Source organism: Aulonocara sp. 'chitande type north' Nkhata Bay, linkage group LG8, assembly GCF_057382095.1.
Source record: "Aulonocara sp. 'chitande type north' Nkhata Bay isolate Kocher_YH1m ecotype deep benthic linkage group LG8, A_spYH_male_GT1.1, whole genome shotgun sequence".
NCBI classification, from domain to species: Eukaryota; Metazoa; Chordata; class Actinopteri; order Cichliformes; family Cichlidae; genus Aulonocara; species Aulonocara sp. 'chitande type north' Nkhata Bay.
Window position 1 is genome coordinate 22557413 of NC_141351.1, and position 21497 is coordinate 22578909.

The following is a 21497-nucleotide window of genomic DNA, read 5'->3' on the forward strand; positions in this document are numbered from 1 at the left end:
TAAGTAGTTTTATTCAGTCTTATTAAAAAGTAGAAATACATAAAATTAATAAACTCGTCTTATATGAACCGACTGCACCATTGTTTCTTTTATCGCTAAATTAAATGCGAATTTAACGTGTGGGACTTAACATCTGCGAATGATTGTTGCTTTGTCAAAATTATCAGTGTTATTACTCTAATTATTAAAAACCTCTGCAGGCCTTTAATTGAATTCCACCTCTGACTAACTTCATTAAATTATTATTACCTATTTTCTCTTAAACAAAATCATGACAGCAGGTTTTAATGTGCGCAAATGAACCAAAAGGCGCAAAATAGCATCAGAGACAATTAAAATTATAACATAAATTTTTTATTTGCTGTCACTTCTAAAACATTTCTGCTGTGTCCATATTTTAATTTTAAAGCAGAAGACTACACTCTACTCCTCTTTTTCCCCAAAGGTCTCTGCGTGCGTGTCTGTGTGTGTGGGTGTAATCTCGTGTCTCTACTGAGGGGATGTTCTCTTTCATATCTGGAGCCTATCGCGCCCTCCCCTGCCACTGACACACCTCCAAAATATGACCACCTACAAAATGTATATATCATAGGTTAGAAAAGCGAGCATGTGTTTGAGTTACTGCTAGCGACTCCACACGTCAAAAAAGACAAACACCAACTCTGGCAATAATAAAAGTTTATCGATGAACAGACTAATGAGGCGTGAGGGATGTTTTTATATCTGAACCTCTGAGCGGCGGAGACACCGAGTTAAAAATTCATGTCGGTGCGTTTTGAGTCGTAGGTGAGGGCAAGTGACTTTGTTGTTTTTTGGTCTTGGTTTTTATGATTATCATCGTACATGTTTTTACTCAAACGGAGCGCAAACTTATGACATTTGACACAGCCTGGGAGCGGGGCTGCAAATGGGCGGCATAGGTGGCAACCTCTACCTCAGCATGTTGAATGGGACTGAAACGCAAACTTTCGGAAAGAACGCCGACATCAGCAGTCACTTCCACCGCGGCGGCAAGGATCTAGCCGAGTTCAAAATGGGGATTCAGGACGCGAGGTTTTACTACTCGGACTCTGTTCAGAGCGGGCAGGACGCGCTGCCGCTGCCCTACCACTCGGACCAGGCGGTAGGAGGATACGGAGCGCAACCCGGCAGGTTTTACGCACAGACCCTCAGCAGCTGCCCGTACGGCAGCGTGCGCTCTCCGCCGAGAAGCGGAGCCGGGCAGGCTTACATCCCGACGGCAGGAGACGGGTTTCCCACGGGCGGTAAAGACGTGTACTCCCCTTCTCCGGAGAATTACCCAGCGAGCTTTCAGCACGGGTTCCAGCGGCAGCCTCTCTACCCTTTACCTGGGCTACAGGTGTGCGGGAAGACTCAGGCTCTGCTCAATAACTACCCGCTGTGGGCCAAGTTCCACAAGTTCCAAACCGAGATGATAATCACCAAGCAGGGGAGGTGAGTCTCACAGAAAAACAGAAAAACTACACATTGTTTCCTCCGCTGTCGATTAGCACATTTAATGGAGCAAAGAGGGGGTCATAGAAAGCGTGAATTTCACACCGCTGCCCTTTGGTTTTTACACTTTCTAATTTACTCACTCACCTGTCTTATCTTTACCATGAGCAGCCTCCGCTACGCCACAAGAGCGCACTTCAATTCACGTCTAAAACCAGTTTTATTTTTCTGTTTCCGAGAGTTGAATGGCGGTCGTCTTCCAGCTCTGCAGACTGTGCAGGCATCACCAACACGTCTCTGCTCAGGTGACGTGGTTGTTGGGAGTTTTTCTGGGATAATGATCGAAAGGTGCAAAGTTTTGCGCAAAATTTGCCTCATCCGAGCTGTTGCCTACTTAAAGGATGTGAAAGTACGACAGTTTCTAAAGAATTGAGTTTTAAATTTGAAATTTATTAGGGTACGCACAGAAGGCCACTATGTCATTTTACTGAGAGGCATCTCAAAGGTTTGTTACTATGCAAGGAATTACAGCCGAATTAAAAAGTTGTTGAAGAGGCAAACAAACTGCAAAGTGGAGTCTCAGCTGCAGGCTGAGCTGTTCTTTGACCTATAAAGTCTCTTCACTTTATATCAGCACCTCTTCAGCTGCCAAAAAGGAAATTTTACAGTTTTTCGAACCATCAGAGAAAGCGGTAATCTTTAAAAAAAAAAAAAAAAAAAAAAGTTACGTCATCTTTTTGACCATCCGTCATTGACAATAATCGACGTTACAAAACTCAATTTGGGAGCTAATCAAATTCTTGTTCGTGCAGACAGCGAGGAAGAAATCTAAAACAAGAGTCAAAAACAACCCTCATAGCGATACTCTTAAGTGGGAAGCTTTAAAAAAAATGACGATATCGAAATTGTGATTAAAAAAACATGTGGGCTCGCGCAGGCAGCTGTCTGCAGCGCACACAGCTCATGGCCTGAGAGGGGAAGAGACGGCGCTGCCGGGCCTCTCTTGATAGGTCACCGAGCATTAAGATGCAGTCACGTCGATGAGGATTAATTCACTAATATGCGACACTTGTGTTTGACACAAGGTTTCAGGCCATAGGTTTCTCATGGCTCGGATCTGTGCACGGGAAACAATTGCGCTGTCACATAATATGACACTGATATTTCCAGTGGCTTCACTCGGTTTGTCGGCTGAAACTCAAAATTTTTGTATTAAAATGGCTTGAGTAAAAATTCACAAAGTTTACTCAAGCCATTTTAATCTATATATCTAAGGTTGTGTGTGTGGTGTTGTTGTTGTTGCATGTGGCGTTTTGTGGTTTTTTGAAACAGATGAATTTCAGTTTGGTAGGTGCAGCTTATGTTCTTGCAAAATATTCCCCTTTGACCTGCATGGCTTCTTTGCCTTCTGGTTTACTACTGAAAGTTATTCTGAGTGCAGTACACTTACGGTTTTGGGGGTAAGAAATGCTCCTTTTAGATAGACTTTTGATATACTTTCTTGCCTTTTATCTGCTAAACCTGATCACAAATTGCACATTTAACTGTTCACATGGTTCACAAATGGATCGTTTTAGAAATTCCCTTCAATGCCTTGTAATTCATTTTATGGTGTGCACAGGTTTTGCAGAATTAGCCAATGATTTGGGGATTTTAGTGTTAAAAATGTAGTATTTTATTACGTTTTTATCCAAGTGTGTGTGCGTGTGTGTGTGCGTGTGTGTGTGTGTGTGTGTGTGCGAGTGTGTGTGTGTGTGTGTGTGCGTGCATCTTCTATTATTTGACGTAGCAATTCCTGGCAGTTTCCTCTGTAGACAAACTCACTGTGGTAAGTAGCATCATATATCAGGTCACGTAATTAAAATGCATGCAGTACACTTTTATTTTGCTCCAGCTAATTTCAGCTTCCCTCAGAGCAAAGAAAAAGTCAAAGACTACCCGCAATAATAATAGGGTCGGTGAGTGCAGAGGTGTTATCCTTCCACATGTGACAAAAAGCAAATTTTCTTGTTGTGCAAAAACCACAAACCTCATATTGTGAAAATGTGAAATCCTGGCGATGAAAATGTTCTGTCTTTTATCTTTACCCCTGTTTCTGACACTCACACTTTTTCGTAACATAAAAAAAGAAAAAATCCTACAAGATTTTGAAGAAGGTGAGCAGAGAAACACTAAAAAAGAAGAAAAAACTTTCAATATCAGAGGCAATATCCTTCTTAAAATTTTCATCTTGGTTTCAGGCTTCCACAATAATTTTGGTGTGATTTTAAGAGAGGAGTCCGGGGGTCTGCAATGTTAATCAAAACCTCGGTATCAGTAGGCGAAAGGGTGAAAGAAACTCTAGAGAAATGAAGTGAAGGGTCAAACATTACTGAAGCTTTAGATGGCCACACTGAGGAGGTGAGGCACCTTTGATGTTCAGGAAGTAAAAGACTAGGTTCTCTTTTTTTTCTGCTTTCTTCAGCCTCCACTAGACGGTGGGTGTACAGCCTGACAGATCTCTCAGAAGCTCATGTAGCACACCTGGGCTTTGAAATCTAGACACATTTTCTCGGCCTGTAGCGAAGGGTGGGGGCGAATTCATCTGCACTTCTCATGAGCTAAATTCAGATTCACCTCACTAGCTGATACCATGGCACAGGCTGTCCTCGGCTAAGACGAAGTTTGTGTCAGCGCAACCGTGTTACCGCGATGATCCAAGGGGTCGAACAAATTGTGGTAGAAAATGGGAAAAAGGGGATATTTTGTGATTTAAAAGAAATCAAATGACTAAATTTGAAAAGAGAAAGTGAAGCTTTCTTCCTTATTCATTTGTTTGACCAGGGATCCTACACCTGTGGTACTCTTGGTGCAGATATGAGTCAAAAAGGCAAACTTTTCCCTGCAGCTGTTTCCAAGAAGTACATGCATTCGTGGGGACTTTTTTTGGGAAACTGCAGTAGAAAGCAGCTTCATTTTTTGTTAAAAGGGTTAGGCCGCGTTTGAATTTGTAGGAAATCACCTCGAAATGTGCCTCTAATTGAACGATCCTCTGGTAGTTTTCAAAGAGGAAATAATTCGCTTTAATTACAGCACATAACTTACAAAGAAAGTCTTGCTCGGCCATGCAGTGTGTGTTCTAGGAAGGAGAAAGTACTGACTAAGTTCTCAGCGTAAAAACACCTTTTAGGGAAATAATGTAAAACTAAAGTTCAGACTCGGAGGAATCATGCTCATCTGCCCTCTCTGCTCCACTGACTGCAAACTGTAAACTGTATCAGTCTGACATCCTGTAGTTTTTTGAGAGGAAACAATCCTTTGATTTATTTTGTTCCCAAGAATAGATGGTGCTGCTGTGTTTTGAGTAGAATGAGCGCTCAGAAACGGTAATCGCCGCGTATGATGAGTTTTAGGTTCCTGTATCTGTTCTTAATAAACCGTTCTGGTGCTTTTTTATTAACACACAATGAAAATGAAATGTGGTTTTTATTCTTCTAATATACTGCAGCCCATTGGTGAAAATGCTGTTTTTCTATGAATTCATCAAATGATTTAGGTAATAACCAGCTTTATTTCCAAAGTAGGCTTCTCATGTTGTGGAAATTATCACTTCACATCACCAAGGAAATAAGAGTGGGTGTCTTTAGAAGGGCAGCTTGCTCTAGAAATTTAAAGAAGTTAATGCTGAAATTAACATATCAGAAAAACATATTTAAGAATTGCATCACGAGCTGCCTTTTTGGTGAATGTTTGGAAGTCGTATGTATTCGTTTTTGCTCGCATTCTCTCTCTCTCTCTCTGAAAGCAGAAGTGGGACTATTTCAAGGTTTTGACAGTATGACCTGTCACTTCCTGTTCAGCTGTTTATGTGTGCCTATGTAGCTTTTCGCAGAAACATCTAGTGCCAATATTTTAGACAGCTATACAAGTACTTCCTCATACCGTGTAATTAAGCTCCTCTTCAAAGTGAGTAATGTCCACCGCATTTGGAGCCTTAGGCTTATTACTGACACACTTGACATATTTTTTTTTAACTTTATAGCTCTATATTTGGTTCCCAAAAAGTTTGATTAAAAAATACTGTTACTAATTGAACATGAAGATAGGCTGCTGACTGGTTGTGGAACTAATTAGATAAAGAAATATAAATTGTATCTACTTCCCTATTTGTTTTCTATTGCTGGCAAGTTCATTGTTAACAATGATTTGATTCCACTGTTATAAATGGTCTGTATACTAATAAATACTAATATATACATTGATCAGCCACAACATTATAACTGCTGATAGGTGAAGTCAGTATCACTATTCATCGCGATGCTACTTTGCTACTTGGCATAATGACACATACCGCACACCTAAACGTTATCGCAGATGCTCCCTGATGGCTGCAGCCTCCCTCTGCAGGATAATCCAAAAACTCCTCAGGAATGGCACGAGGAAGACAACACCGAACCCGGAGCATCGACTGATCTCCAAACATGTGTTTTTAATTATACATTCTGGATCTGAGAAGTTAAGCTAATGTCAAAACACGGTAAACTTGCATTTCTTGTAATGGCCAACAGGGGGCTACTCAGTTCGTTCATACCGAGGTCTTTTAAAAAATGACTTTACTACTCATTTGACCTCTGACCTCAGCGAAAATGTTCCTTTAATTTTATCACTTTTAATCGCTAATGCAGTGTTATGTTCTTTTTTAAAGTGTGGCCCCTTTTAGAGTGAAATAGATGATAAAGCTGGATGTGCTAGGGCGTGTCTACATTTATCTTCTCTGTACAGTGTGTGGTTATAATGTTGTGGCTGATAGGATCTTTACCAGACTGTTTGATTGTCCAAAAGCTACTGAAAGAAACATTAGCGAGGCCCAAGCATAAACAAGCACACACCAGTACACCAACCCCAACAAATGGGAATTAATGTGCTCCTGAAATTTGTTCCTAATTCCTCACTGTAGAAACTAATGGCCTTGTGTCGTGTTTGATAGACAAGAAGCTGGATGTGTTGGAAAGCAGACTAAACTACAACTGCTTTTAGTCTGTCCGAAGGCTTTGTTTATGATAAAAATCCAGATTAACAGCAGCATTATCCTTTATGAGGTCTGAAGCATGAAGTCCACAGTATCAGGTGACTACCCCTGACTACTACCCCCCAAAATGGACATTTCAGCACTTATAGTGGCTGAATTCCTCTGCCATAAGTCAATACACAAACAAGGGTGTCCATGTGCTAAAGAGTCCTTGTGTCCGGCAGCAGCTGTAGACTGGCATGTTTTCGTCACAGATGATCAAGCGTACGCGCGGTGACAAAAACTGGACCTGAACTCCTGTCCAGATGAATCAGCGGGTGCGCTCATGTGGAAAAGTCTTCTCCCTGGTGAATACCCAGTTCCTCTTCTCCGCTCAAGCTTCTGCCTCGCATCCCCAGGACAAAACCCCCACCCTTCCCCACCCCACCTCTCCTCTCCTCTCCCTCCTTCCCTCTCTTCACTCCACCCTCTGCTCTTTCCTTTTCCCTTTCTCCAACCTCCGTTTCCCCCCCCACAGTTTCCCCTCCCGTGCCCTCCCATTCCTCGCTCTCCAACATCCACACAGTTTATTTTGATTTTTTTTTTCTTTTAAATGTCACTGTCTCTATATTAGTGACTGGTTCACCACACTCATCTTCTTCTATGGTATTTTGCCTTAAAAACGACTACAGTTATGACTCTTCATGTTCGTACACGGCGTGCTCAGAAATAGACATTTGCCGTTACTGTTTCTATAATTCAGTGGCACGCTGGCAGGTTTATTAGTTAGCCTGTCTGGTAGCTGGGTAACTGAAATTGTGATTTCCTATTGTGTTAAAGCGACTTCATGTGTCTGTGTATCATCATTTTCCAAACTGCAACAGACAGAGGTGCTTTCCTTGTGACTGTATCTGCCATGTAAAAGTAAAATCATGTTTGTGTGACACTCTAGACATGACAGCTACCATGCCCTTAATTACCACAACGCCACCACACTGAAAATAACTGCACACTATCATGTATGTATGTAGTGCTTTTCAGCGTCTCTGAGTGAACTTTGAACACAAAGAGCCTCCCACACATGCAAATACCCCTCTGTGTTGTGTTTTCTTTGGTTTCTCCCCTTCTCAAGTTCTGATTTCCTATAAAAGGCTCTACTATAAGTAAACTGATAATATGAATGGGGTAAAAAAAAAATTATAACAATTCTACTTCTTTCTAGATTACTCTCACTCAGTGTAGGTGGATCAATCCATTCATGAGCTCAACAGCCAAGTTTCTGTTTTCGCTTGTATTAAATACTGCTGCGGAAGAAGAGCCCTTTCACCTGTTCTTTGCGAGCCACTAAAGAGCTGCTGCCACGATTGTGTTTCACCGAGAACTATGATTGATTGTTAAACTGGACTTGCCTTGTAGCCAGAAAACCCCAACTGGGACGGTTCAGCGTAGGGTTTTGTCTTACTAGTGAGCAAGGAGGGCGTGTGTATGTGCTGCCGTCTTAAAGAGCCAGCAGTCAAAGAGACAAACTGGAAAACATTTGATCATCTGAACTTTTTCTTTACATGAATTAAGGAAAAGTCCAGCTTTTGCCGTTCTTTTTATAATCAATAGAGATGTGTTTTTGAAAACTGGACACAAAGCTTGCATTTATATATCCAAATTTAAAGTAAAGTACCTTTAGTCTACAAATCAATGCAAATGCGAATTACCACGATTTTTGTAGTAATTTTAACCCTTCAGCATTGTTATTAAACAATATGGGTACATATGTGAGCAGTACAGAGCCCCCTAAGGGTCACATCAGGAATTTATTCAAGACTTCTTTTGCACTACCCGAAAATAACTTTTGCGTTTCCTCTGATTCATAAAGAAATGCTGAGCTGTATTATGATACACACACTGCCGTTGGCTGTGGCCACAGCCAGTCTGCATACCCTCAGCTGTGGCTGCTCAGTTGCAAGTCTGTAGCCTTACAGTCAGAAAGATAACCAGAGGAGCTGGTGTACCAGTTTGCTCATTGACCACTGCCAAAGCTGATTTGGAGCTGCAGCTGTGCTCACAGCCAGTGGCTGTATGTTGCAGCTCAGCCTTTTGAGAGGTCTAATGAGCAATAAATGCATAATGTGAAACATCACAGCATCTGTGCTTTCTCTCTGCAGAGCATTCCCATAAGCCAGTGAACCTAAACCGGGAGCTCGAGTAGCCCAGGGGGTGCTTCTGCAATTGCCAGGGGGGTAATTGGAAATCTGAACCACACTAATCTGAAAAGAAACAGTAGAAATTACAGTTTAATTAAAGTAATTTAATTCATTGTAACAAGAAATTTAACAAATAGTTGATACCGCTAGATAAGAATATGGCTAACAGCTACAAATGTTCAGTAACGGTATGGAAAACAGATTAAAAATGATAAACACTTAAAATAAAGCTCGATAAAGTTATTAATAAAAGTCTGCAGAAAGAAAGTCACTTTTTTTTTACCACAAATAATATGGATCTTTTTGGTCTCACACACTTGCTCTTATTTTAAACATAATATATGGACCGTGTAAATACTGGTAGATAGAACTGTCTATTTTTTATTAATAGATTGGGCTATTTCCTAACAGCAGTGAACTACTGGTTAGAACAGTAAGTCAGTAGTTGGGATAAATGGATGTCATACTGTGGTTCACTAAGCATAATTGTAACAATCATTAAGAGTGAATCTATTATTCAAAACTGGCTGAATAATTTTTTAAAAGTTTTGAATAATCGATTTATTCTTAACGATTATGCTCAGCTGTCAGTTATGCTTAGTGAACCACAGTATCACAGCTTTTAGTTGTTTACAGTTATTTCTAGCACTGTTGCTCATTTTGTATATTATACAGTTTAAACACAAAGTAAAGTGCCCCATCGTAATACCATGTGACAAATGTAAAAGTAACTTTATGCATCTCTTAATTTCCCGTACAAACGATGTACGCAGATTCAGGCTACACACATGAAATCCTCATCAGCACGGACGGGCCCTCGGGCCGTCGCTAACAGTAGCCTCTTACTCATTGTCTCGTTACACACCTGTCTTGTTTTTGCACCCCTAAATCACCCAGCTGATTTTAGATGAGGTCAGTTTCGATCGAGAAGAGATAACAGGTTTTGTAGTTTACCAAAACGATGCTGCCAACATGTAGTATCATGTTCTCGGCACAAACTTTAACTGACTGAATTATATTTAGGCTATATGTCTAACTTTCATTTCTAACGTGTGTGTGTGTGTGTGCGCGCGCAGTTTGCGCAGTGTGCGGTGATCAAATAGACATGAGACCTTATCTATCTTTTCCACCCACATCAAAATGTTTTAGACAAGAAAGTAAAGGGTGTTTCTCGAAGAGCTATTTTTTCTGTTTTTGTGCGCACTTTGCCCTCTTAAAGTGACTACGACATGCTTTTCATAGAACTCATTATAACCATCTATACTTTTACACACTTTCAGCTCTTTTTTAGCCAAATCTATTATTTGAAGAAAAATAGACAAAGGCATGTTTTTATTCTATTTACATTTGTAGGTTTAAAACCACTTGTGCACTTTTAATACCGAACAAATCTAAGTGGCAGGGGTGGGCAGCGGGAGCTGAATGTCAGTCATTACAAATGCTCCATAGCCTGAGGAGCTTTTAGCTGGTGTCAAACACAATGCCTTTATTTACACCAGCTACACTCTGGTGACCTCATATGGACCCAGAGTTCATCGCAGGGGTATTTATAAGCATGCCATGGCAATAAAGAGACAGAAATGAATGAACATGAGATTTGGTGGCATTATCAGGAAAAGCTCAGGTCTTCCTTTAAATCACTGAGTTTCTGTAATGATAAAACAAATGAGATCATTTTTTGCATGCAGTGATCTTTAGGGGAAGGTGAGTTGTGAGGCAAATTTTTAGTCATTATATCTCCAGAAACGTCAATTTCAGTCTCTTGAAGGACTCTGTGGTTCAGTCTGAAATTTCTCAGTAATGATTTGGTTTTATAGAGAAGCTCAAGGTCACGAGTGGCCACATCCTACGGAGTTCTGCAATGTGTTAATGCCATCTTTCCTAAAATTTACATATCGCTAGACTGTCTTCCTCTAAGAAAGATTAGGTTTTTGCAAACTGTTATTCACATCTTTATTTTCATGTTAACCCAAACCACAAGCTTTTCCTAAACCTAACCAAATAAATCCGTAATAGTAATTAGTAAATCGAGATGAGATTCAAACTCCAGGCTTCTTTAAAGTTTTCATGCCACCTCTTCTGAGTTTGCACGCTAATATGACGTCAGTCAGTCATTTGCTAGATGGCATTTTAGAAACACCTACATGAGTCATTTCAGATGCTTGCCGCGTACAGCTAATATCACCATTTAGTTTGAGCATTTCTTCAGTCTCATAATATTAAAGGGCATTCTCAGTTAAATCTCAAGGAAATACTTTTTCTGCTTGAGAACATTTGCTCACAAAAACATTGCAAGCAGCACATCTTTGCTATCTATAGTCTACCTTTAGCACCTCATCAAGTAAACTATTATTACAAGCCACAAAGCAGAGGACAGGCCTCTAACGTGGCTGTGAAAGGGGTCTTTTCCTAAAGCTCACGAAGCCGTGTTGATGTCTAACTTAACCAGGAAATAATATGAAACTAGGTGGGGGAAAAAATCAGTTTAATAAAAGCCTTGTCGATTAAATCTCCATCAAACTTTTTCTCACCTATCAGTCATTTGGGAAAATGAATATTAAAGGACATGATTGTCCAACTAATTTCCCTTAAGTGGATTTCCCCCAGAGAATGACTAACATTTGTGTGTTACATGTTGCGCTATAATGTAAAGTGTGAACTACAACTCAGTAGGGTTAGTAATTCTGAATCACTACAGTAAGTGTTTCGCGTCGACATGCACTCCGGATATTTGGCGCACACGTGAATGTCAGCAGGGTTTATCTGCCGTTGTGTGTTCAGAGTCCATTTCTTATATGTTTGTGTGTGTCTCTTTAATTTTAATTTAACCCAGCTTCTCCCTCTCCGTTCCCGGGTCGTCCAGCCAGGGGACAACCTGACCTCCCAGTTACCTCGTCTCACTGAAGTGATCAAAACGAGTTGAACATGCAAAGCTCCAGCAATCAAGAGCATCTTCTGGGGCATCTTTTATTAAAAGCAGCATTAAATATTGAGCTCAAGTGTCAGCTGTCCTCTCCACCTCTCATGACTCCTTTAGCTGCTTAGGAAACCGAGGATTACAGTTTGAAAGGCCAAACATGAATCATCTCAACAGCTTACGTACATGCACTGTTGAGAAAATTTACAATAGTTCAGTTTTCAACAACAGATTATTTTAATGGAATCCATAATTTTTAGAGGCTGTGTGATTCAAAAGAGAGAAATGTCAGTTGTTTCTGACAGCTGAACTTATTTTGTACTGTTTGTACCGTGGCTCAGGGGGTTGGAAATCACATCTGTAACCGGAAGGTCGCCGGTTCGATCCCAGGGCTCTCTGTCCTGGTCGTTGTGTCCCTGGGCAAGACACTTTACCCTACTTGCCTACTGGTCTTGGCCAGAGGGGCCGATGGCGCGATATGGCAGCCTCGCTTCTGTCAGTCTGCCCCAGGGCAGCTGTGGCTACAACTGTAGCTGCCTCCACCAGTGTATGAATGTGAGAGTGAATGAATAGTGGCATTGTAAAGCGCTATATAAATCCAATCCATTATTATTCTGTTACATAAAGTTTCATGCAATGATGTCAGTGTATATGCATGTAATCAACAGACATCAGGGTCTACTTTCCACTCTCAGCTCTGTATGTCCACCTGCTGTTCAAATCTCCGGTTTGTGAGAAGAAAGCTGACTTAAAGCAAGAGGAGCCAAAGTGGCTTGTTTTAGACAGAGGATGAACTAATGGTCTACACCAATAAAGCTGATTTTGAATAGTGATCCAAGTTACTGGAGTCTAAGTTTTAATATTTGGAAATATAACATAAACCTTTTATACGGAATAAAAACTCATCTCCTGTTTTTTCAACACACTAACCATGTGCAGGGCTAATATGGATAAAGTGTAATATGGGTTTCAGTCGCTACTCACATGCACATTATTTTAAAAACTCAGGGGCAGCAGCCTCACATGGCTGTTTTCTGTTAACTTTGAAGACAGATATGTTTGCTGGATAGACATTTTCAATTATAGATAGATGTGTTTAACATTGAGATCTGTCAGCACTTTGATGCATTTTGTAACTGTCATCAGAATAATCGTGATAACAAAAAAAGTCATAACCTCTCGAGATTTTATCTGCTTCTCTGTGCACCTTGGACGTGGGCGTAGTTGATCCATAAACCTCTACAATATGTGAACAAAGGTATAAACAATGTTTTTGGGTTGTTTTTTTAACAAATAAATTTCTCTTATGTCTCTCCAGGAGGATGTTCCCCTTTCTGAGCTTCAATATCAGTGTTCTGGATCCTACTGCCCACTATAACGTCTATGTGGACGTCGTTCTAGCTGATCAGCACCACTGGAGATACCAGGGCGGCAAGTGGGTCCAGTGTGGGAAGGCAGAAGGGAACATGCCAGGTACACTGAAACTATAGCACAGAATGTAAAACCCTGGGGCTGCCTTTATGACTGTTAGAAACCAAGATTTGGTACGCTGATCAAACAACTACATTTACATTCACAAATACTAAAAAAAGAAGAAAAAAAGAGTGCTGCAGCGTCTATTGAAAAAGACTTTGAACACACTGATAAAAACGATAAGCGACTAAGATTATAACTTTTATATATAGCAGATGTAAAAATGCAAAAGGATATAAAAGGGATGACGTACACCACCAAAGTAATTGTACTTTACTTGACCGATTTCACTTAAAATGCTTTATATTAACTCCACTATAGTTAAAACCTTAAAATAAACTGTTGCATTATATCAAAGGAACGTAGTTGGATTAGCATTTGCACTGATACATACATAAATGCATGTAATATAATGAAACCGGCTATTCTGGACGACAAATATTGCAATTTTGGATTCACGAGTTTTACTAGTACTCCTAATACGTAAGAACAGCTCTTCCACCTGTGAAAAAAAAATGTCTACTACTCATTGAAAATAGCTATTTTCTTCTCATCGTGCATTTACCACCAGTAGCCGGTAAACAGCTCAAACCCACAATCTTCCTGGGGCTTCCTACACTAGATTCTAATGCGAAGTTTATGATTTAAACCCGCCATCGAAAATAAACTTGGGTCAGTCAAGCAGGAGACTTCACTCAGTGTGCTGCCTGGAAGAGCCTGAGGAAGTGGTTTATTTAGCAGTATTGTAGCAAACCTAGATGCATACAGTAGGGAAACCAAAACGTGCATTAAGATGCACACTTGGTCTGAGAGGTTTTCAGTCAGCAGCTTCACAACATGTTTTGCAATTTTTTCAAAGATTGCCTGATGTTCCTTGGTTTAAGGAGCTATAATAACTGACTTAAACAGGAATGCATTTTTGTTGAGCCGAGACGAATCCTAAAAACCAATTTACTTACCAGAAAAATACACTCAAACATTTTTAAGACGCGGAAAATTTGTACTTTGGAAATTTGGAGTATTTTTTTTAGTCAGCCTCCATCTACAAAGTACGACAATAAAATCTTTGGGAATATTATGCCATCTTTAACCCCTCTTTAAACCCACTAAAAACATGTCCAGTAATTTGATCACTTTGAATATGACTAACAATTGCACTCACAGTTTCTCCAGCACCTATCAAAGCTCTCCGGGTCCCGCTTTGATCTTCCGTGGCATCCAAGAGTGTCTGAATTACTCACCAGATGTACCTCCAATCGTGCTTCTCCCCAAGTATCTCGTTATACATCAGAGTTCATTTCAGCCACTTCTCTCGTCTTTTCTTGTAAAGACGTGTTCAACATCAAGCATAGAAGTAATTATTTAACACGTTACATTTACATTTCTACGCCCTGTTCTCTCCACAACCTTTCATTCAGTATTTCCTCCTGTTCACACTTCAGAAAAAAAAAGAAAAAACTAAGCATAACAATAGCAAGTTAACCGAGATTTCATTTTATGTGTGATTGATGATAGACAAACCACAAATATATAAATGAGAGAAACTGCAAGGTGCTGTCACACATATGCCAGGTGTTGTGGAAAGGTGACTGCTGATGTGCTACAGTTGTGGAATTTGTGGTGAAACAACTTCACTCAATTAGATTTAATATTACCCTTATGTGGTGTGCAAAAATAAGGTTAGCAGGTCGTTGTGGTAATGTTGTGAGAAATCTTGGCTGCTCTAGGAATATATTAAAATATTAAAGGAAGGAAAACAGAGCCATCCCAGTTTGCAGGGGAAATACCTGATGGAAAAGTGGCGTTTTAAGACGTTTTTCATCTTCCCTTGTATTCAACTGAAGTGGCCTACAGACAGTAACTTATTATTAATATCCATTAACTTTTGTGCCATAAATATTTTATAGTGCTTGCTGATGATTTGCAGAAAATATAATTTTTAATCGCATCAAATTCAACTTGAATTCATGTAAATCTCTATAAAATTGACTTTAGATCAGAGAAGATTTTAAGTCCTTAAGCCAAAGTTGTTTTTTGTAAATTTACACCTGAGGGGCTCCAGCAAAATGTTGTTTCCCTCTGCCTAATCAGCAAAACAGAAAGTGAATAGCAGCATTTTAAAAATGACTCAGAAAACACTGATATTACTGAAACTGTCCTAAAAAGTCTCATTTCAAAATTTACCAAATTCGACGCTACAGAAATGAAGCGTGTCATGATGCACCTGTTTTAGTCATAGTGTTAGTGGCAGGTTACATTTTGAAACTGCTTGGTCTCAGCGCATTGACCGTCTGGGTTAACAGGTGGAGGATTCATGGAAAAGCTGCTGAGTTATGGGAAGAAATCTAATCACAGTTAGTCTGTTCATTACTGAGAGCTTTAAAAAAACAAAAAAAAACCCAGCTGAATAAAACACAGCTGTAAAGGAAATGGTGCAGAAGAGAAAAAGTGAGAATCAAAGCAAAACTCGCTGCAGCACGATATTCCTGTTCTCTTGTTTTTGTGATAGCTTGAAGCCAAAACTGTGAAAATAAATAAATAAAACAAAGCGTGCAGCCCTTATTCATAACTACATGCGCTGCTCGCCATGTGCTTCGGTGATTGCAGGGAACAGGATGTACATGCACCCCGACTCTCCCAACACAGGAGCTCACTGGATGAGACAAGAGGTGTCGTTTAGCAAGCTCAAGCTCACCAACAACAAGGGAAGCACCAACAATGTGGCACAGGTACCGTGCTTTTGCCTCTAATTTGCTTTCTATCTACAAATCTGTCTGTGAATACGCTCGCGTGGTCAGTGAGTGGCTGAAACATATCGATGAATGCAATAACTGTCACCTTCTGCTTATATTTTACACTACTTTAATCATTTCCTTTCGTATTCTTGATATATGAAAACATTAACCACATTATGAGTGTCGCGATGGAAGCCATCTGCAAACACTCAATTTCTGCCTGCTCATTTCCTGCCTTTATTTTTCTCGCTTATCGGTAAAATAAAGGTATCTTTGTTTCCTGCTCTTAATCTTTAGCAGCCAAATGACCATAATATTACATCTCCCTTTCTCCAGATGATAGTTCTCCAGTCCCTCCATAAATACCAGCCTCGTCTTCACATCGTGCAGGTAAAGGAGGATGGCACGGAGGACCCCTTCCTCTCTTCTAAAGCTCAGACGTTCATCTTCCCGGAGACTCAGTTCATCGCTGTTACTGCTTATCAAAATGCAGATGTAAGTCACCTCAGACACAAAGATGAAGATGAGATTTGTATGCTTTAAAAATATGTTTTAAGGTGTGAACCGCAGCCTGTGTTGCAGACCACTGACATGCTATTCTACCATGTTTGCATATTTATTGTATTGTATTTGGCAACAACCTTCCACAACTGGCCCACAAAAACACCTCTTATAACTTCGATTGCACAGCTTTAATGATGTTGAGAGATCAATGATTCATGTCAGCGACATGTTTTACTGATTTATGCATGCATGCATCAAAAATGCAGACACACCAACTTACATTTCTGCAACCTTCAAGAGTCGCTTCACCTCGGCTGACCTGAGCACCGTAGCTCACATCTCTCTTGTGTGCGGTGTATTTTTTACGGCTGTTCAAATAAACTGTGGAACAGTTACTCCATGCAAGATATACTCTCCCAATTTTACATTTGTGTTCCTCCCCTTTGCGGTTTTTAAGATGAAATCTTTCCAATAAGAGATAAAACTGCAGTGTAGCCTCATTAATTATTAGTCGGTTAGTTCTCTTTCTGCACTCTTGTTTCTTCAATGTGGTTACTCACTCCTTCTCTTTTTTCCTTTGCCTACGTTCTCTCATTGCCCTCCTCTTATTCCCTACACAGATCACTCAGCTGAAAATAGACCATAACCCGTTCGCTAAAGGTTTCCGTGACAATTATGACACGTAAGTAATTTCAAAAATGTCTGTATTTACAAAAAGCAAATCCTCTTCTGTTCTCAGTGTGAACCCTGCGTTCTCTCAGCATTAATAATGAGACTGGGTCACTGCTGGCACTTGAATGTCCTGAGTGCTCGTGTCAGCCTTTTAATATTGGAAAAGATGCAATTACTTGCTGCTGCTGAGCATGCTGCAGTGAAAGGGTGTGAGGGGCTGTGAGATGTTTGATAGTTGTTTGAGGTTTGGGCAGGAAATAACACCTTCTTTTTTTCCTCTTCTTCTCACACTCGCTTCTCTTCCCCTCCTCCTCCTCCCTCCTGCCTAGGCTGTACGCTCCTCCCGACTCTGATCGCCTCACCCCCTCCCCTACAGAGGGCCAGCAGCTGCTGCCAGGGAGCTGCTACGCCCAAGGCTACCTCTCTGAACAGTACATGAGCCCCCTGCCCCAGAGCCGCTTCTATGGCCGCGAGCACATTGGTATGGGCCAGCAGCACAAAGACCCATCCGCAACCCCCGGTCCCCACAGCCGCTGGTACCTGTCACCTCAGCAAGGCGTGGCCCCAAATCGGCTTGACTTCACTTCCTCCTATGAGGGGGACTTCTCTGGAAATGGTTTCTACAAGCCCTTCCCCTTGCAGACATCTGCTCACCATGCTCTCAGCTACTATTCAGATCATCCTTTTGCGTCTACAAGCGTGTCTGTATCAGGAGCCGCCTCAGCAGGTTGGAGCGCCAGCCGGCCCACCCCACAGTACCTCGGTCACCCCACTAAATCCGGCCCCACTCTTGGGTGGTTTAGACCCATATCATCCTCCTCTTCCTCCTCCTCATCTTCGACATCCCCTGGGAACCCCAGGCTGCACCCTCCTCCACTCCTGGACTCTTTTCAGCCGCCCTTGCTGCAGGACAAGCCCAAAGACACTGTGGGCGTAGTGCAAGAGGAGCCTTGGCTCGAACCACCTTCTGTGAAATCAGCGGACTCAGGCGACTCTAGCCTGTTTGAGGGAGGTGTGGGTGAAAACAAGAAGAGGAGGGTGTCGCCATATACGTCCAGCACTGAAAACTCCCCACCCCCGCGCAGTGGAGAGGTCTGTGAAAAAGACAGCAACAGCGATGCAGACTATTATGGTTATTACACCCACTGAAGACCTCACACATTATCATGGTTGCCACAGTGTCTCCCAACACCTTCCCACACTGCCCTCATTGACACATTTACTGCCTGTCCAGGATAACGATGACGGGCTGGAACAGTCTCTGGTTTTGCTACAGACAAACTGCAGAACGTAGAGAAGGACAGTGACCAGCCCCTCAAAGTGTCAGACGACTACAGGAACTTTCAAAGTTAGTGTCAAGGTTGGTGTCGAACAGAGTGGAAGTGACTGGAACGCTGGCCTAAAGTGACATAAACACCAAACAGACATAAAGACCTGTGGCTTAGGCCTTTGAAACATCTGGAGATTTGTAAAAAAAACAACGAAACAAAAAAAAAAGATGTGCATATCTGCTTGCTGACAGACGCCTGCAGCAATTGTCTGTTCTTTCTGCATCAAACACTCTCACCATGTCTCCTTTGGTCTCATCTACGTCAGTTCTCACCATCAACCATTCACACATCTTTGCAATATGTTCATGTTCATTTCCCATGACGATTCTGAGCAGAAATTATGGCTTTTCACAGTGTCCTCTATCTAATTAGTGCAACACCACCTAGCGGCCACAGTGAAGCGCTGTAGGCCATGAAGTGACAGCAGGCTTGTGTTCTAGAAGGGGAACCTTCCTCATACATATTAGCCCGACATTTTCTGTGTGTTCCTCTACATCTGCCGAGATTTTTCCAACCACAGCAAAAATCGCAGGTCCACACGCCTGCAGGCAATCCAACATATCTTACTGGTTTGAAAGCAAAGCTGTTTGAGTAATATTTAATGTTAAAAGTTATTCAATTTATTGTGACACCTCTTTGTACTTTACTGTAACCCTGTATGCCACTCTAAGTCCAAACCCAGACGCAGGTAATACAGAACCACCTTCGTCAATTTCAGTAACTGTCGCAGTCAGGTTTTAATCAAAACTGATCAACCCACCAGGATGTGGTTCACTTTGTCAAACATTAGTAAGCTGAATTTTGGGGGGAGTATTATAAAAGAGTTTGTGCTTTTGAATCTGTCAGTCACATCTCATGCATCTGCACTACCCACAGTTCATTTCCTAGTCGTTGGATTCCTCAATTAAGATGGAGATGTTTTCTGTCCTGTATTGTTTTCTCACTGTACACTGACTCCTAGTTAACAAAATTCTCCAATTTGAGGAATTCCTGCTGATGCAAACACTGTTTTGAGGGTTTCGCAGGATGTAGCAGCAGAGATCTGCATGGTTTACAAAGTGTTGTACTGACTCTGGCTGAATTTTTCACATGAGTTCATTTGGGATGGTGCTTGTGATTTCTATTGAGTTTGCAGTGTGCATGTAGGTCTTAAAGCAAGATACTGACCTCTCAATGCACTGTGAAGCAATATTCTAATAAGTGGGGCCATATTTTGTCCGTAGCATGCTCATGGGAACACATATTGCAGGGTATTTCCAATCGGTTCAAATTATTCCCCTGAAACCAATCAACACAACAGTGCCATCAAGGTTTTTGGTTTAAATGATACCAGAAACTCCATTATGGCTTATGTTGCATATTGGAAAAACCTCAAAGGTACATAAGCATTAAACTCTTTATGTTTAACTAAACAAATTGCCATGTTTTCCATATAACAGTGTCATAATTTTGAGGATCTGGGTTAATTTAATAGCTCCAAGTTTTGGTATTTGTTTAAATATAGAAATAAAGATCTTGGTGTGCACATGTAGGCTTTCAAAGTAATACATTTGTTAAGATTGTTTAAGTTTCACTTCCATACAAATGGGCATTTTTTTATGTGAAGTGATGAATCTGAACATCAGATTTGGTTTTGAAAGTTACTGAAATTGCTGGACACAGCACTCCTTCGATCTGATGTGTGATGGGCATGTAGGAGGAGGGAGTTTCCAAGGCGATCTGACTGTTCTGAAGAAGCATACCAAGAGCTTTTAAGCGTGAAGCTAGTCCTTACCTCACAATGTGTCGACGTTGCATCAGTCAGAAAAGTCCCTCGCTGCAATCATAGCGTCACAATCCAGAAAATTATTGCTGTTTTTATAGATAATATGAAAGAAAAGTGGCAACATGTTCGCATTAAGGGAAGTTTGTAGCAAATTATTCGGTATCAGTTTGTTTTCAGCAGCAGTTTCATAGCTGCAACGGTTTGTCATAGCGTTTGGAAAATCCCTCCGTTTTAATCAGTTCCATCAACATCACTTTTTTTTAGTTTTAGCTTTTGGGCGATTTAGAAGCACTGATGAGTGATTTCAGCAAGGCTAAACTTTTCAGCAGCAGATTTACACAAACCCAGCTGCACCCTACTTTGCTTGGATTAAAAAATATATATGACAAAGGCCGAGCACCCTGCTTCCTTCAGCTGACTTCAAAATGCTCCTATCCACACATGCCCACAGCCCACAATCAATAACAGCACTGATATTGATGAAACAGGACCAGGTGAGGGGAAACGTGAGCACTTAAACCACACAGCAGACATTTAGTGTGCTCCAAAATTCTAAATGAGAATTTGTATTGTTGCCTCAGTAGTAAGACTGGGGATTCTTGCCGTAGTTCTCCAGGTTTTCCTCAATCTGCTGCCATAAATTGGAGTAGACCATTAAAGTGGGTCATAGAGGATGACCACACGCACCTGTACTTAAAGAGACAAGGTGCTGTCACCTTCAGACCACAATAAACAGGAAGCACAAAGTGACCAGACAGACACTCTGAATTTCCCCCCTAGTCTTTGGGCCTATCATGTGGTGACGCCGGCTGACAGAGGCCCGGCTCCCACCCTGGTGACAGAAATGAAGAGTGAGGCACCAGTCGGCGCTGATCAGAGGTCTGCTCCTCATTCCTCACTAGGTGTGCTAATGGCCTCAGACAACACTACGGGCAACAGGCAGGCACTCGGTGTCAAACAAGTCTCTACAGATCGAGAGATGAAGTTGAGTCTCTTTACATATGTGTGACTGAATCTGAAAAGACTTTAAATACGTAAAATGAAGTCCTCGGTTTACCATCCTGAGACCAACGGATAGTCACTTCCTTTATGTCTAATGAATATTCAGACTTGATTCTGGCTTTTTTTCTACATTTTCCTCACCTCATAAACAAAATTGTCTATTTTTTCATCAAATTACACAAAGCAGAGCAGAGCACCATTAACTGTAGCCTCTCTAAAATGCATGTAGTTTTATTGAACTGAATATAACATTTATTTCATTAAAAAAAGTTTGTTGAACTGAACAAGAAAGCTACAGCAAAACATGCTTTCCTTGTAGACTATTTGGATAGTTTTTAGTTTTTATTCAAAGAGAGTGGCACTAAGGCTCTTAGTGGCACAGTTTCGTTAGATTTAGCTAAAAGTTCAAAACCAAAACACATGCACTGCACTAATGTAGGCATGTGTGCTACAATGTT

At 41.1% G+C, this 21497-nt stretch overlaps 1 protein-coding gene across 1 annotated transcript; it reads left to right on the forward strand.

Moving 5' to 3' along the window:
- Nucleotides 1–623: 623 nt before the first annotated feature.
- On the forward strand, nucleotides 624–21497 carry tbx21 (T-box transcription factor 21). Its single transcript, XM_086304307.1, has 6 exons — nucleotides 624–1455; nucleotides 12876–13030; nucleotides 15638–15759; nucleotides 16102–16260; nucleotides 16890–16951; nucleotides 17271–21497. Exons 1-6 carry the CDS (start codon nucleotides 908–910, stop codon nucleotides 18088–18090), a joined length of 1866 nt encoding a protein of 621 aa, XP_086160433.1. The 5' UTR covers nucleotides 624–907; the 3' UTR covers nucleotides 18091–21497.